Source organism: Octopus bimaculoides, chromosome 4 (genome assembly GCF_046866305.1).
Source record: "Octopus bimaculoides isolate indiv1 chromosome 4, ASM4686630v1, whole genome shotgun sequence".
Taxonomy (NCBI): Eukaryota; Metazoa; Mollusca; class Cephalopoda; order Octopoda; family Octopodidae; genus Octopus; species Octopus bimaculoides.
The window spans coordinates 20,260,225-20,278,590 of record NC_142931.1 but is presented as its reverse complement, the minus strand read 5'-3'; the positions used below and the strand labels follow the sequence as shown (position 1 = coordinate 20,278,590).

The 18,366-nt window shown below is 41.5% G+C and overlaps 1 protein-coding gene across 8 annotated transcripts in view; it reads left to right on the top strand.

Annotated features, from left to right (window-relative positions):
- The window catches only part of LOC106881484 (muscle-specific protein 300 kDa), an 815,448-nt gene that overhangs the window by 26,210 nt on the left and 770,872 nt on the right, over positions 1-18,366 (top strand). For all 8 annotated transcript variants that reach the window (XM_089350452.1, XM_014931925.3, XM_089350453.1 and 5 more), the window contains exon 2: positions 17,386-17,563. In XM_089350452.1, the coding sequence (XP_089206578.1) occupies positions 17,416-17,563 (148 nt within the window). In that variant the 5' untranslated portion in view covers positions 17,386-17,415. The remainder of the gene's footprint in view (positions 1-17,385; positions 17,564-18,366) is intronic.

Genomic DNA, 18,366 nt, shown 5'->3' with positions numbered 1-18,366 from the left:
CTATAGTAGAAGACACTTGCCCAAGGTGCCACGCAGTGGGACTGAACCCGGAACCATGTGGTTGGGAAGCAAGCTACCTACCACACAGCCACTCCTGCTGTATAATTTTTTTTAGAAAACGACATTTTAGTTATTACAGTTTATCAAGTTAGGGATTAAGTTATCATCATCATCACCAGTGGCATGTAAAAAGCACTCATTAATCTTTTGGTGTGGTTGGAGTTAGGAAGGGCATCCAGCTGTAGAGACCATGCCAAATCAGATGGGAACCTGGTGCAGCTTTCTGGCTTACCAGTTCTCAGTCAAACTGTCCAGCCCATGCCAGTATGGAAAATGGACGTTAAATGATGATGATGATGGCGACAATGACGACCATCATCATCATCATCATTTAATGACCACCTTTATGCTGGCATGGGTTGGATGGCTTAAAAAGAAATGATGGGCCCCAGGGCTGTATTATGCTCCAGTGTCTTTAGCATGTTTTCCACAGCTGGATGCTCTTCCAAATGCTAACAGTTCATTTATTGTCCTATCCAGTAGTTGCATCTTTCATCAACATTCTACTCAGGAATCAACAATGGTTTGTGTATAGGATCACACAATATGCTAGAAATAGCAACCAAAATCTCTCAACTTACATGCCATGTCTTCAGAAATTGCAGGACATACATACATACATACATACATACACACATGCACACATATACATGCGCACATGCAGCATATAGATGCATATGGACATACATAAAATGGTACAGACATATACCCAGATACATTCAGAAAAATTCTTAATTGCGCATATACAAGCATACAAACATACATTATAATTCGGAAAAACAATGAGTTGGACAAAATACGTGTCTTGCCTGATGGCATGTCAGGGACTAAAACAGTAATACAGGTAAAGCTCCTTATTTACAGGTATTTTGATAGAAACATATACACAAAGGCAGCGAGCTGGCAGAAACGTTAGCACGGGTGAAATGCTTAGTGGTATTTCATCTGTCTTTGCATTCTGAGTTCAAATTCCGCCGAGGTCGACTTAGCATTTCATCCTTTCGGAGTCGATTAAATAAGTACCAGTTATGCACTGGAATCGATGTAATTGACTTAATCCCTTTGTCTGTCCTTGTTTGTCCCCTCTATGTTTAGCCCCTTGTGGGTAATACAGAAATAAGAAATATATACACAAAGGAGTGGAAAGATAGATATACCACTAGGGGCATGGTAGGAGTCAGAGAGATGGTGGGTATGTGGCAGTATGGATGGTAGTTGCGGTGGTGATGATAATGGTGATGATAGCAACCATGTTGATGAGGATGATGCTGAATGTGGTGCTTGTGGCATCAACAGTAGTGGTTAGTGGGTAGCAGTGAAGATGGAGGTGGAGCTGTTGGTGATGATGATGGTGTTGACAGAGCGATGATGTTGATGGTTATAATGGCGCTAATGTGGCAGTAGTGGTGTGGGGGTTGTAGGTGATGAAAAGGGTGGTGATAGCAGGTAATAAAGAGGGTGGTGGTTGGTGCAGTTGCAATACTAGTTAATATGAGGAAGAAGATGATGATGATGATGATGATGATGGTGGTGGTGGGGGTAGTGGTGGCGGCTGTGGTGATGATGATGATGATGATGAAGATGGTGATAGTAGTGGTGGTGGTTGTAATTGGAGTAATGAAAATGATGATAGTGGTTGGCATAGTTGGGATGATGATGATGATGATGATGATGATGGCAATGATGAGGATGTTGATGTTGGTCATCACAGAGATGATGGCGATGGTAGTTTTTTGTTTTGTTTGTTTGGTGGTGTTAATTGCAAACAAACAGAGATGATGATGATGGAAGGTGATGGTAAAGAAGGGAAAGAAAGTAATAAATATTCTCTTAAATGTCTCAACAGCCCCAGGTTGATAGTGGATGCTGGGAGCCAGTTTATCAAAGGAGCATCACATGTGCTCGCGCACATGTATGTGGTTGTGTGCATGTATGTACATGGGATGAACAAAAAGTTGTGCATCAAACAAAATGCATTGTGGCATTTAGTTAGACATGAGTTATCTTTCTTATCCAAAAATTTATACCGTAAATCCTCGAGTATAATCCGCATTTTTCCCCCAAAATTTAGAGGTCAAAATCCCTAGTGCGTACTATATACGAGGTTAAAAATGAAAAATATTTTCTAAGCAATGTCCGAGTCGCTATTTGCTGTCCGGCAATGTTTATTCAGACGCATTTTGTGATGTCGGGCGCGAAAATACCTTAAGCTATATTTATTTTTCACTGATGTTATTACTGTTATTTCTTTATTTTCTGCAAACAAAGTGCACAAAAAAAGCGACACATTTGCATTATGTTATATATACAATAATAATAAAGGACGTTACCGTATATATGTTTACAAACCAAGGACGTTATATACACCTCCTTGACTCAAGTTAGAGAAGGGGTGCGTATTATACACAAGGTTTAGGTTTTTCAGAGGTACAGCCCCCTAAAAATCCCCTGCGTATTATACTCAAGGGTGGACTATACTCGAGGATTTACGGTAATGATTTTTTTCAACCTGTATAAAGTAAAAAAAATAAATGATTTGAGCTTAGTGCTGCAGTGGATATAATTAATTAACCCTTTAGCATTTAAACCGGCCATATCCAGCCCAAATATTTCACCTGTTTTATCTTCCAACCAGCCTGATCCAACCTGTCACACCTATCCTACAATGTCATTCTAAAATTAAACCATTATATCATTGAAATTTCAAAGCTATGAGATAATGTATGGTTAATTCAAAACAATGTAAATGAATAAGCATTATATTTGACAAAGTAATTTGAATGCTAAAGGGTTAAAGCTCTTGATGATGATGCTCCAGCATGGCTGTAGTCTAATGACTGAAACCAGGAAAGGAGTACAAGAACACAAATATGGCATATTTGACCCATGCCATAGGAGGCAGACAGAGCACAGGCTGGGGGCAAAAGGACAAGTCAACTGTTTGCAAAATAACTTCAGAGTATATCTGTTGTCTTTTGTCTTTTACTTGTTTCAGTTTTTAGACTGTGGCCATACTGGGGCACTGCCTGGAAGGGTTTTATTTGAATGAATCGGCACCAGTACTTACTATTTTAAGTCTGGTACTTATTCTGTCAGTCTCTTTTGCTGAACAACTAAGTTATGGGGATGTAAACACACCAGTGGTGAGGGAGGACAAACACACACACACACACACACACACACACACACACACACACACACACACACACACACACACACACAGACACACACATGTATATACATTTGTTTATCATTACTGTTTGAAAACTGTCTTATATCAGTTTAAAGGATGTGATGACAGCCAACATTTCAAAGTGACTGAGCACTGGTAAATATTATACCAAATATGATACAACCCATGCCAGTATAGAAAAATGGACGTTAAATGATGATGATGGTGATGACGATGACGTCGACCATCTTCATCATCATTTAATGACCACCTTTCAGTTTCCGATGGATACATTGTCCCAATTTATGATGGTTCTGTCATGAATGGCAGTAACTTAAAGATAGTATAGAACACACTTTATCATGGAGAGTATAAATTTTATTCAATTAATGCAGAGTTTATTCATATCATAGAAAGGTAAACATTGTTCAACAATGTTTAAATCAGCTAAACAAAGGCAAGGGAGACAATTTTTTTGAAACGGTTTGATGTAGCAGAATCTTTAATTAATTAAAATTGGAAATAGAAAATGAGGTGGTGGTGGTGGTGGTGGAAATTAGTCTGATGCAAAAATAGTGGTGAGAGCATAAGAATTTGTTTTGTTCCGTCACCAAATAAACAAACTATCACAGGTGACATCATTCCTGTTTGACACCAACAGAAAATGGTGCAGAAATTGGAATCTCTTGATAACTGCAAAATTAGAAAAAGACTTGCATTTTAATCTGATTATATGGCGGATTTTGTTTATCTAGATTGTGAATCCAGTTTGTCAATCTATCTGAGTATGTGTGTGTGTGTGTGTGTGTGTGTGTGTGTGTGTGTGTGTGTGTTATATGTATGTATATAAATGTGTAGATACACACACACACACACATACCAACACACATATACATACACAGACAAGCATTCTGCTTCACTTTCTCTCTAAGGAACAATCCAGCTGTTGGGAGACAAACAACAACTCTGACAAACCTTTGTATGAACCAGCCAATGCACTGAGGAATATTGTTCCCAAGCTGATGAATAATCCGTTAGCATTCAGATTACTTTGTCATATGTAATGCTTATTTATTCACATTGTTTGTAATTAATCATAAATTATCTTTTACCTTGAAGAATTTGATGATGTGATTGTTTATTCTTTAGATTGACATGGTGTTAGGAAGGGCATCCAGCTGCAGAAACTCTGCCAAATCAGATTGGAGCCTGGTGCAGCCATCTGGTTCACCAGTCCTCAGTCAAATCGTCCAACCCATGCTAGCATGGAAAGCGGATGTTAAACGATGATAATGATGATGATTGACATTGTAGGATAGATGTAAGAGGCCAGACCTGGCCTGTTTGAATAGAAATCTGGTAGAATATTTTGGCTAGATATGGCTGGTTTAAATGCTAAAGAGATAAGAAGAAATGGAAGAATAATTCAATGTACATTGACAGTGATAATAAATATATTCATAAAAAAAGCTGGTTTATTTTTTTACATTATATTTGTAGTTTATGTACTAAATACTTTCCAAGATTACTATTAGAAATTGTAGCCAACTTACCCTCCGGCTGTACCCTAAAAATGGATATATTGGTAATGTATTCCTAGATATAAGATTATAGGCTTATTGGTGCAGGCATGGCTTTGTGGTTAAGAAACTACATGGTTTAGGGTTCAGTCCTACTGTAAAGCATTTTGGGCAACTGTTCTCTACTGTAGCTTTGGGTCAATTAATGCCTTATGAGTATGTGTGAAAGCATGTTGTTTGTCTGTGTGTGTGTGTGTCTATATATATATGCATGTGTGAGACTTTGTTTCTGTGTTGCCCCACTGGTTGGCAACTGATGTTGGTTTGTTAATGTCTCTGTAACTTAGCAGTTCAGCAACAGATACTGATAGAACAGACTTAAAACAAGTACTGGGGTCAATTTGTTAGACTATACTCTTTAAGGCAGAGTCCTAGCATGGTCACAGTCCAGTGACTGAAACGAATAAATGACTGTAAATAAAAGACATGAATGGCCATACCTAGACTGACTTTGTCCACAGGTCTTTGTTTGATGAGGGCTGACTTAAGCCCCCCAAAAACAGCAGCAACAATAACATAACAACAAATCATTTCTTGAGAGCTGTCAATAGTTAATATGGAATGTATATGGCTTCCCCTGAACAACTTTCGCAATCGAGGACTTGACAACTGTCTCCATTGTCTTAGTGTAGGCTGCTGCATTGACCTTACGACTTTGCAGGGAAAAAGTGAGGGGGCATGACCTAGCTCCCATTGTTCACAACCCTCAAAATCATCACAGATGATGGAAACTTTGTGTGTATAAGAGCAGGGACTTCAAGGAGGCTTCAACTGGATCACATGGTTCTCTTGGATTTTATTGGACAAGAATGGTGCTCTTCTCAAACATAGGATTTGTACAGGATGTCTTCAGGTACTGCATGTCTAATCATTGACTTCAATACATGTAAATGATTGGCAGTGGCCCTATTTGATTTACCAGGATACTTATTAATAATGCTCTGGAGTTGCAAGAGTTTTAGGTCCAACGAGGCTTGCACAACACCTCATAGACCCTCTCCACTTTATTGACATTATCCAGAGACAAGCCGGAGCAAGATGTCTGGTGCCGATATAAGTTGCAGGCTCAGGGATGTGGGAGCTCCGTGATCTCTAGCACAAACCAAAGATCCCTAAAATGTCCAATGCCATTCCCTGCATATTTGGTTTTATATCAGAGTGACCTTCTCCTAGAGACATGCTTCAACAAAAGCTGAGGGGCGCCTCACTCCCAGTGGTCTTTCAGCACGCCGGACACCATCCCAGAATTTCTGCGTACCCGTGCTATTGCTAGATAGCCATTGAGCCTGCACTAGGTCCATCCGAGCTTTCAACAGGTCTTGTTTTTAATCCTACTGGGTTTCTAACAACCCTCCTCACCAGAGTAGCCTGGTGGGGGTGCCAGTTTAGTCACCGGCAACCCGACCATGCAACAGATAGTACTGGATTACATGTTACCAGTAGCACTTATGAGAGCCTCATACGTGACCTGACATATATATATATATATATATATATATATATATTTAAAATCTACAATTAAGAGCCCTATCTACTCGCTGGCGGTACCTACCCACCCCTACCCATTTTCCTTTATTCAAAAATTCTTATCGCTCCTTAAAATTATGGCTTTTAAGTGTTGATTTCTCAGCCCAAGAATTACAGCGTGATGTGCTGCTTGACTGGTCCCCCCTCTCTCTCTCTCTTTATATTTATATATATATATATATATATATATATATATATGATGATGATGATCTTTTCTCCCGCCATGCCTCTGTCTACCCCTCCATCCTCTCTCTCTCTCTCTCTCTCTCTCTCTCGTAGTTTTTCCTTAAGGTCTTCAGGTTCTGGCTATATATAAATGAGAAATCCATTCTAAATTATCTCGCTGACATACTACGACGAAATCTCCAAGATGCAGATAAGATAGAGATTTTTATTTATTTACGGCCTCAAAAATCTCATACCTTCGCGCTTTAGTTTGCCCTCTATTATTTATCTTGTTTCTCTCCATGAAATTCAATTGAATTCAGTTGTTGTCTTAAATTCATACTTATTCATTTTCTAAGCTTCCTAAATTCATTGCTCTTTTAAAAATTACGGTTTATGCATTGTTGTCTCTCAAATATTTAAAATCTACAATTAAGAGCCCTATCTACTCGCTGACGGTAAACCGCCCTCCCACCCCCACCCCCACCCCCACCGGGAGTTCATTCCTCTGTCATCCTGTCATCCTCGGCTGTCTCCCGGAACCCATCTAGTGGCCTTGGCCATCCTCTCCTCTACCTTTGGGTAGCGCATTAAGTTTGAGAAATGTTTGCAGGTTGTAGGTACTGTTTTGCTTATGAATTCTTCCAATTGCAAGTTTTCTTTTCAGGTACGCGACACTGCTTTTCCCCTTCCCAGGCTACAGGCCCACACCCCCAACACCCATACTGTTAGGATTGGCACTCTCAACGTCGGCACGCTGAAAGGTAGATCTGGTGAAATTGTTGAGATGCTTGAACGGAGACGCGTAGATATGTGCTGCATCCAGGAAGTAAGATGGAGAGGAGGTTCTGCGAGGTTCCTCACAGGCAAAGAACACAGGTACAAGATTTTCTGGGCAGGGAACACTGACGGGGTCGGGGGCGTAGGAATACTTCTAGCGGAGAAATGGGTGGATAAGGTAATCGAGGTCGTTAGAGTAAGTGACAGAGTACTTAAGATCAGACTAGTGCTTCATCATAGATTAGCTACTGTCATCTCAGCCTATGCACCTCAACCGGGGCTACCAGATGGTCTGAAAGACCAATTCTATGACACCCTCTTGCAAACTACCTCGTCGACGAGTGACAGGGACCTTCTCTTTGTGGCTGGAGACTTCAACGGTCATGTCGGACGTCGTGCTGGAGGCTTCCATGGCATACATGGAGGCTATGGCTTCGGTTCCCTCAACGAGGAGGGAACCAGACTGCTGGAGTTCTGTGATGCAACCGATCTTATGGTCTGCAATACCAACTTCAGGAAACCTGCCAGTCACCTAGTCACCTACCGCTCCGGCAGACACTCTAGCCAAATCGACTACATCCTCGCCAGAAATAGGGAAAGAGGGCGGCTTATAAATGCCAAAACCTACCCTGGCGAAGAATGTACCCCACAACATAGATTAGTAGTTAGCGACTTTGGGATCAAGGCAAAATGGGTGCCCAGAATTAGACAGGCTTGGAGGAGAAGGGTGTGGAAGCTTAAAGACCCTGCAAACGGACAGAGACTTAGAGACAAGTTACTTGAAGCATATAACGAAATAGAAGGGGATATAGCATCATACAACGTGGAAGACAATTGGAGATTTCTGCGGGACAACCTGTTGAAAGCCACCGACCAGATTTGTGGGTGGTGTAAGGTCCCCTCCCGACCCAGAGTAACGTGGTGGTGGAACAAGGAGGTAGACAGGGCTATTAGACAAAAGAAACAGGCTTGGAAGGACTGGAAGAACGGTGGTAGCAGGGAATTGTACCAATGTGCCAGAAGGGAGGCTAGGCGACAGGTTTATTTAGCCAGAGGGGAAGCAGATAAGGAAAGATTTGCCAATGTTCTGCGCCGTGAGGACCAAAGACTCGAGGTATTTCGTGTTGCAAGACAGTGTAGGAGAGAGAATAGTGATGTTGTAGGAGAGAAATGTGTTCGCATGGATGATGGTACGCTTGCATTAAATGAGGATGCAAAGAAAGAGGTCTGGAGATGCCACTACGATAGATTGCTTAATAAAGAGAATGAATGGGAGAAAGAGAGCCTGCCGTATGTCGACCCAATAGAGGGACCAGCTATCCGAGTTGATAGTACCAGGGTAGATAAAGCAATTAAGAGTATGAAGACCGGGAAAGCCCCCGGCCCATCAGGAATCACTGCAGAGATGCTCAAAATATCTGGCAGTGTTGGCTATAGCCTAGTCACCCGTATTACGAACCAGGTGATACACGAAGGAGTCATACCCAATGACTGGTGTAGCAGCATCATAGTCAACTGCTACAAAGGTAAAGGTGACGCTTTAGATACAAATAATTACAGAGGCATCAAGCTGTTAGATCAGGTTATGAAAGTTACAGAGAGGGTCATAGCCCAACTAATTAGGGAGCGAATCAATTTAGATGAGATGCAGTTTGGGTTCGTGCCAGGTAAAAGCACTACTGATGCCTTATTTCTAGTGAGACAGTTGCAGGAGAAATACCTAGCTAAGGATAAACCTCTGTACCTGGCTTTCGTTGACATGGAGAAAGCCTTTGACAGGGTCCCCCGATCCCTTATCTGGTGGTCAATGAGGAAACTTGGGATAGAAGAATGGTTAGTGAGAGCTGTGCGAGCCATGTACAGAGATGCTGCCAGTAAGGTGACAGTTGGAAATGAGTACAGCAATGAATTCCGGGTAGAGGTAGGGGTCCACCAAGGTTCCGTCCTCAGCCCCCTCTTATTTACCATAGTCCTCCAGGCAATCACAGAGGAGTTCAAGACAGGTTGCCCCTGGGAGCTCCTCTATGCTGATGACCTTGCCCTAATTGCGGAGTCACTATCAGAACTAGAGGAGAAGTTTCAGGTGTGGAAGCAAGGTCTAGAATTGAAGGGCCTTAGAGTCAACCTAGCTAAAACCAAAATCCTAATAAGTAGGAAGGTAGATAAAACACAAACCCCTTCAGGTAGATGGCCCTGCTCAGTATGTAGAAAAGGAGTAGGTAGTAACTCTATAAGATGTACCCGGTGCAAGCTATGGACACATAAGAGGTGCAGCAACATCAAAGGCAGGTTAACTAGCAAGTTAGTTTTTGTTTGTGGCAGATGTTCAGGTGCAATAAAGACTGCAAACAAACAGGAAACAACTTCTATCTCATTCCAGGGTGAAAAACTAGAGGTAGTCGATAGCTTCCGCTATCTGGGCGACCAAGTTAGTAGTGGGGGTGGGTGCGCTGAAAGTGTAGCTGCTAGAATAAGAATAGCCTGGGCAAAGTTTAGAGAGCTCTTACCCCTGCTGGCGACAAAGGGACTCTCACTCAGAGTAAAAGGCAGACTGTATGACGCATGCGTACGAACAACCATGCTACATGGCAGTGAAACATGGGCTGTAACTGCTGAGGACATACGTAAGCTCGCAAGGAATGAAGTCAGTATGCTCCGTTGGATGTGTAATGTCAATGTGAATACCCGTCAGAGTGTAAGTATCTTGAGAGAAAAGCTGAACATTAGAAGCATCAGTTGTGGCGTGCAAGAGAGACGATTGCGCTGGTATGGACATGTGGTGAGAATGGAGGAGGATAGCTGCGTGAAAAAGTGCCACACCCTAACAGTTGAGGGAACCCGTGGAAGAGGTAGGCCCAGGAAGACCTGGGCTGAGGTGGTGAGGCAAGACCTTCGTACATTGGGCCTCACCGAGGCGATGACTACTGACCGAGACCTTTGGAAATGTGCTGTGCGTGAGAAGACCCGGCAAGCCAAGTAAGATCGTTGCCAGTGCCCCTGGACTGGTTCTTGTGCGGGTGGCACATGAGATGCACCATTTTGAGCGTGGCCGTTGCCAGTACCGCCTGACTGGCTCCTGTAGGATTTTCGAGCGAGATCGTTGCCAGTGCCCCTGGACTGGCTTGTGCGGGTGGCACATAAAAGACACCATTTCGAGCGTGGCCGTTTTCGTGCGGGTGACACGTAAAAGCACCCACTACACTCTCTGAGTGGTTGGCGTTAGGAAGGGCATCCAGCTGTAGAAACTCTGCCAAATCAGACTGGAGCCTGGTGTTGCCATCCGGTTTCACCAGTCCTCAGTCAAATCGTCCAACCCATGCTAGCATGGAAAGCGGACGTTAAACGATGATGATGATGATGATGATATATATATATATATATATATTGGTGTGTTTACATCCCTGTAACTTAGCAGTTCGGTGTAAGAGACTAATAGAATAAGTACTAGGCTTACAAAGAATAAGTCCTGGGGTCGATTTGTTTGACTAAGAGCGGTACTCCAGCACGGCTGCAGTCAAATGACTGAAACAAGTAAACGAATTTATATATATGTACACATACACATGCATCCTTAAACCAAGAGAATCTGAAAATTGCTAATACTCTGCTAACATTAGTTCCATCTACTACCATTCATTAGGTTACCTAGGTAACAGTTTTAACCTAATTTTTCCTGCTGAATCTGAATTATTAATATGTACTTTGTTACTTTTGGGATTAAGATTTTGTAATTCAGGCTGTTATGCTAGCACATTCGAAATGGTTTATCTGCTGGGAATAAACGATGGGATGATCATGGCTGGAATGGGTTTGATCACAAGTCTGTTTGATCAGGGATAAGCTAGAGCTGCACAACAACTAAAACAACACTGGCTCATATGTGTATATGTGTACTCATTATTATGAGCCAATGAGGAAGTCTGTGGGGTTATTTATACTGCTGGAAATAAACAGTAATTGTTTCTCAAAACACATCATGGCCTCTTAATAATTAACACATTGAATAATGCAGTCAGGAGTACAATGTGTCTGCTAAAAGAATGGGTTGGCTCAAGATGGTCCCTTGTATTGCATATACTTGTGTAAATTGAAGGCTCAACATGTATGCGTGTTTTGTCTTCTATTTTTAATTATTTGAAATCTTCCTGTAAAGGAGGAGCTCGTTTCTAACGAAGATACAAAACTCCATTGGTATATAGTTAACAAAAACAAATTCATATTTTGTAACCTGAGAAAAGTCTTGCATATTTGTGAGTGTATGTATATAACGCGCGCGCGCGCGTATTTGTGTGTAATATTATTATTATCATTGTTTTTATGTCTGCTTTTCCATGCAAGGGGGACTTTTTTGATGTACAGTAATGACTTGATATACGAGTTAATTTGTTCCCGGAGACCGCTCATAAAGCGAAAACACGTAAAGCAGAGCAATAATTTCCATAGTAGCAATGTTATAAATTGTGATTCGTTTCCAGAAAAATATTTTACCTATAAGATTTATATTTCTTGTAAATAAATGTCAAGAAAACGACAGTAGTATGTAAAGAATATTTTATGTAAAGGAAAAAGAATGTCAAGATCATTTATAATAAAAAAAATTATTATAACAATCATTTTATGAATCACTTTCACTCACACTAGACTCGCACACACCATCACTTGTAGACGCGATCGCTAATTCACAAGCGCTCGTAGACGGACTTGTAGTTTCTTTTTAGAAGCAAGTCTAGATTTGTTTGCCTAGAAGAAGCTTTTTTCACTCTCTATAAATTTCTCGGTAACACGCAGAAACATTTGTTATGGTAGTAGAAACTTTTGCACTTCGTTCAAAATTTGGATCTGGTGCTTGAAAAATTTCGGCTCATCATACAAAAGTGAACTGAAAAATAAAATTCGTAAACCCCGGGGGTCTTGTAAAACGGGTCCTCGTAAGGTGAGGTATTACTGTAGTTTCTTTATGGGTCAGATAGATAAATGGCACATTGGATTATATAGTCAACAGTACACTATGTCTGTGAAAAAGAACAAAAAAAAAAGATGGAATTTGTCATGGAATGCCTTTGATAATTAATACTGACTTAGGGCTTTACAACACACACACACACACGCCCGCGCACACTCACACACACACACGCGCACACTCACACATGCGCACACACACTCACACACACGCTCATACATACACGCGCACATTCACACACTCACACGCACGCACGCACACACACGCGCGCACGTATACACTCATACACACACACACACACGCACACACACACACACACACTCACACACACACACACTCACACTCACACGCGCACATTCACACACACACGCACACATATATGCACACATTCATAGAAGTGTTCACTTGAAGAATTATACCACAGTGTTCAATACTTCATACAGTTTGTTCATAGACATACATTTATTGTGAACCAGCCATGCTATAAATCTGAAACTTATCTACTTCTCTGTTAGTATAAACCTAGATTATTGTCTTTGAGAGCAAAAGTTATCACGAGTGGACTGAATGAATATCTGCGACAGAGAATAATCTGAATCGGTGAGCTTAGAGGAATCTAAAAGAGTCGAGCAATCAATGCTTTAAATCATTATCAGCTAAGTTATGTTCTCTCCCAGGTAGTGTTGTGTTTCTTGTCTTCCTGTGTGAAAGTTTATTAGTTTCTAAAAGGGACTGTGTGTGATGTAGAGTAGAAGTTATTCTCTTAGTGAACTTAGTGGTCTCACTTTATTTACTTAACTAATGATTTTATGATAGGCACGAACACTTTGGGTAAGTGTTGACTTTTGTAGTCTTTGGTTGATCAACGCTTTGTTGAGTAGAGTGGAATTTAGTAGATGGAATGTGTTTGTTTGTTTTTACGTCTGTATTTCTTTGCCAGCATGGGTCAGATGAAAATATTATTGGGGCATTGTTTTACAGCTGGATGCATTAGTGTAGCTAGGGGGGAAGTCTGCCCCAGGTGGAACTTTTAAAGGAGCGGCACTTTTTTTTGTGGAGTCCGGTGGCAGCAAACGGAAGGGTCGCCCCGAGGTGGCACACACTCTAGCTACACTAGTGGCTGGATATCATTCCTATCACTAACACTGAAACAATTTCAGTGGTATATTAATTACCAAGGCATTGATAATGTAATTATCATAACCTCACCAATTACAATTTGTTTTAGGCTGGAAATGGTCTGTATCAATGAAAGTCATACAATATTATTTTTTTCTACTCTAGGCACAAGGACCGAAATTTTTTGGGAGGGGGCCAGTTGATTAGATCAACCCCAGTATGCAACTGGTATTTAATTTATTGACCCCCCTGAAAGGATGAAAGGCAAAGTTGTCCTCAGCGGAATTTGAGCTCAAAATGTAAAGACAGACGAAATACCACTAAGCATTTCGCCCAGCATGCTAATGTTTCTGCCAGCTAGCTGCCTTAAGACAGTCACTATTCATACAAAACAGTAACGTTGTCAATATATATATATATATATATATATATATATATATATATATATATATATATATATATATATATATTAGCAACAGAAGCAGTATTAATATCTAGAGGTAATATTTAACTTCACTCAAACATGGATGTTCTGTTGGAACAAATTATACTGCAGTAGATACCATATGAGAAACTCTTGTATTGGCTTTTGATGCAAAATAGTGCAAAACCCTTATAAACAAGAGTGAATTTTGCACCAAAAGCTAATAGAGGTGTTTCCCCCATGGTATCCTCTGCAATATAGTTTGCTCTAACAGAACATTCATGTTTGAGTTGGGATAAACATTCCCTTTCAGTGTTATTGTTTGCAATCTTCTGCAAAAACAAGTCTGGCCATTTAGCTGTTTGTCTTTGGAAGGGCTAATGGAAATACTACTTTAACTGGCTTGGAAATAGGTGATGGCTGACGACTGGTAGAGCATAGATAACCTTTCCTTAGGAAATCTACCTCACTGACTTTCCTCTGACCCATGCAAGCATGGAAAAGGAGATGTTAAGCCACCAACATAAATACTGATGCTATCACCAATGACGACGACAGCAACAATACTGCTGATGCCATCATGAATGACTATGGGCGATTATGTTAAATCTCTCTTTGTGTGCCAGTATTTCGATAACTAAATAATCAGTTTTGGTGACAAACTGTATTAAGTTGTTATGACCACGATTGCATATGTAATTTACTTGTGTATTTATCATTTCTGCTTGTTTCCTTCCTTCCTTAATGTTGTTATCTCCGCTCTCACCCCACTTAGAAATGTCCAGTTTAAAACTAACTTAATCCTTACCATAATTCTAGCTTGCAAACAATCCTCAAGAATAATGTGATAAAATTATCTGAGAAATTTATTATGATTAAAATCTACTTTGATAAATGACAGGTGGGGGCAAGTTGATGCATGTCTTACAAATTACTGTTACCTGTCTGTCAAAGTTGTTGGCAACCCATACCTGTACTGTATAGGTATGTGTGTGAGTGTGTGCATGTAAGTTATCACTAGCTACAGTCTTGTTACAATGAACAATCTATTCCCATTTTAGCTTTCTTTTTGATTTTGTTAATTCATGAAGTGGTTGTAATTGGAGCAGTGTGACTGTTTTCATTGCTGTTGCCTGGCGTTGAAGACAAGTGTTGTAATTTGTTGTACTGTTTAGATAGCGTTGGTCAAGTGCCTATATTTCTTTGTTTAAAGAATAAATTTTCTTTTCACTGGAGAGAAGATAAACATTTATAATCTTTTACCTCACAACCGGAACAAAACATACACCAAATACATATATACACTCATATACATACAAAACACATAAACCAAACATGGGTACGAAATATTTTGGTGCCACCCTTTTGGAATTGCTGATTCAATACTGACATCAGATGTTTCTGTGTTTCTCTCCTCCCCTCTCCTCCTCCCCTCTCCTCCTCCCCTCTCCTCCTCCCCTCTCCTCCTCCCCTCTCCTCCTCCCCTCTCCTCCTCCCCTCTCCTCCTCCCCTCTCCTCCTCCCCTCTCCTCCTCCCCTCTCCTCCTCCCCTCTCCTCCTCCCCTCTCCTCCTCCCCTCTCCTCCTCCCCTCTCCTCCTCCCCTCCCCTCCTCCCCTCCCCTCCCCTCCCCTCCCCCTCCTCCCCTCCCCCTCCTCCCCACCCCTCCCCTCCCCTCCCCTCCCCTCCCCTCCCCTCCCCTCCCCTCCCCTCCCCTCCCCTCCCCTCTCCTCCTCCCCTCCCCTCCCCTCCTCCCCTCTCCTCCTCCCCTCTCCTCCTCCCCTCTCCTCCCCCCTCCCCTCCCCTCCTCCCCTCTCCTCCTCCCATCTCCTCCTCCCCTCTCCTCCTCCCCTCTCCTCCTCCCCTCTCCTCTTCCCCTCTCCTCCTCCCCTCTCTCCTCCTCCCCTCCCCTCCCCTCCCTCCTCCCCTCTCCTCCTCCCCTCTCCTCCTCCCCTCCCCCCTCTCCTCCTCCCCTCCCCCCCTCCCCCCCTCCCCTCCTCCCCTCTCCTCCTCCCCTCCCCCCTCTCCTCCTCCCCTCCTCCCCTCCCCCCTCCCACCCCCCTCCTTGCATCTATGAGGCACATTAATTAATGTGAAAGCATTTTATTTGCTACCAGGTCATACTCATTTGCAAATGATGACTACAGTTTTTGCTTTTGTCTTCGCATATTTTTCATCTTCTTTTAACTTTTTAATACCTTATATGCAAAATGCAAATATTCACAAACGTTCTAAATTTCAAACTATAAAAACTTTGAAATTATCCCAATTGTAGTATGTATAATTTTATAATTAAATATCGTTAAGTGTCACCGGTCAATTATATTTCAGTAGGCTTAACCATTTTCATAAATATGATGAATATGTAAATATCTGAGCTAAAAACCATTTTCAGAAAAAGGTGTTTTTTATTCCTTTTATTCTTTTTTCAGTGAAAATGAATGATAGAAATATTCAAAAATACCATCTGACCAATGCCAAAATGGAAAATGAAAATATATTGGTATGAGTGACTAACACACATTCATCATCATCGCATCTATTTTTCCATGCTTGCATGGGTAGGATGAGATGATATTAGAGCAAAAATTTTTTAAGGCTGGATGCTCTTTCTGATACCAAACCTCACTTGTCTCCAAGTAAGGTAATAATTCTCTAGTCTCATCATCATCATCATCATCGTTTAACGTCTACTTTCCCTGCTAGCATGGGTTGGACGATTTGACTGAGGACTAGCGAACCAGATGGCTGCACCAGGCTCCAATTTGATCTGGCAGAGTTTCTACAGCTGGATGCCCTTCCTAACACCAACCACTCCGAGAGTGTAGTGGGTGCTTTTACGTGCCACCAGCACGAGGGCCAGTCAGGCGGTACTGGTGACGGCCATGCTCGAAATGGTGTATTTTACGTGCCACCTGCACAGGAGCCAGTCTATCAGCACTGGCAACGATCTTGCTCGAGTGTCTTTTCAAGTGACAGGGAGGCGACGTTGGTAACGATCAACGGCCACGCTCAAAATGGTGTATTTTACGTGTCACCTGCATAGGGGCTAGCCCATTGGCACTGGCAACGATCTTGCTTGAATGTCAAGCAAAAAACAGCCTAGACATAATTATGCAGAGAACTGGAAACAAATGGTATTCTTTGAATATGCCTTTTGTTTACAAAGATTATGCAATATTTCAAGAAGCCCTAATATTGTCTGCATGAAGAGTAAGGCTTTTGTTTACAATCAGTGAACACACATGATGATGAGGGGGAATATGAACTCATTCACACAAACACACACACACACACACACACACAGACATGCATACAGACACACATGCACACACATGATGGATTTCTTTCATTTTCTTTCTACCAGTTTCATTCACAAGGTATTTGTTAAGCCATAACTGTAGTATAAGATACCAGCCAATAACGTCCACACAATGGGACTGAACCCCTAACCACATGATTCTGAAGTGAACTTCTTAACCACAGCCACATCCACTATTGAAATTCTATTCTTATTTTGATGAAATCTGAAAAATCTGTAAATGAAGAAATGTTTCCCAGACATATTCTTACATTCACGTCTTTTCTTCTTCCATTTCAGATTCTAAGGATATTACTCTGGTGACAGATCATGGACCGCTACTTTCGGTCATCAGTAAGTCCAAGTAGTTCTTTACCCAGCACTCGCAGTAGTACACCACTGTCAAGCACTGGCAGCCTGTCAGGTCGATTAACACCAGACAGGCATGGAATCCAGTCAACCATACAGCAGCTGGCAGGTAAGACTGTCTTGTATTATTTATTATATAGATATACGCTGTACAGAAATCTGTGATTGATGTACATATAATTAATGATTTTTCACCTTAATGATGTATCAATGTTGTGTCCTTTTATAATTAATACACTTTAAGGTTTCTTTTTCTGTTTTATTGGATTGGTCTGGAGGAAGGATTTGATATGTTTTGGCACAGCCATTTTTGTGCTGTTTAATTGGGTTGCAGATTTAATGCTGACTTGTTTAGCATCAGATGTTTTAATGTTTTTCTCATCCTCTCCCTCTCTCCCTCATCCTCTCTCTCTCTCTCTCTCTGTTCGTGTGTGTGATTATGCTTCTCTTTATGTGTCTGAGGAGAGGAAAAGTGTTTACGTCAATCATGTTCAATTAATAAATTATAATGTTTCACACACTCTCTCTCTCTCTTTCACTCTTTCTAGCTGTATGTAAATATATTTCTGAACGCACATGTGTGTGTCTGTCTTTGTTTGCATCCAGTGCCAAAAGGCACTGCTGCCAAAAGGCGCTGCTGCCAAAATAGGCTAAATGTTCCATCAGCTATGCTAAATTGTCTGTGTCCAAATGACTGTTCCAAATCATGTCATTCCACTAGTGAAAATGACTGTTTCCATAGCCCTTCAAGACTGGCGTTCAAAGTGATTAATGTCCCTCTTGAATAGTTACAAGTTGATACTTGCAGAAAAAAAGCATGTTGGGATGGAAATCTTAGGGGGCCAACATTGTAGAAAAGAAGGACTGGAAATACTGATTAATGAAGACCTGTGGGTAGTGGATACTATATGT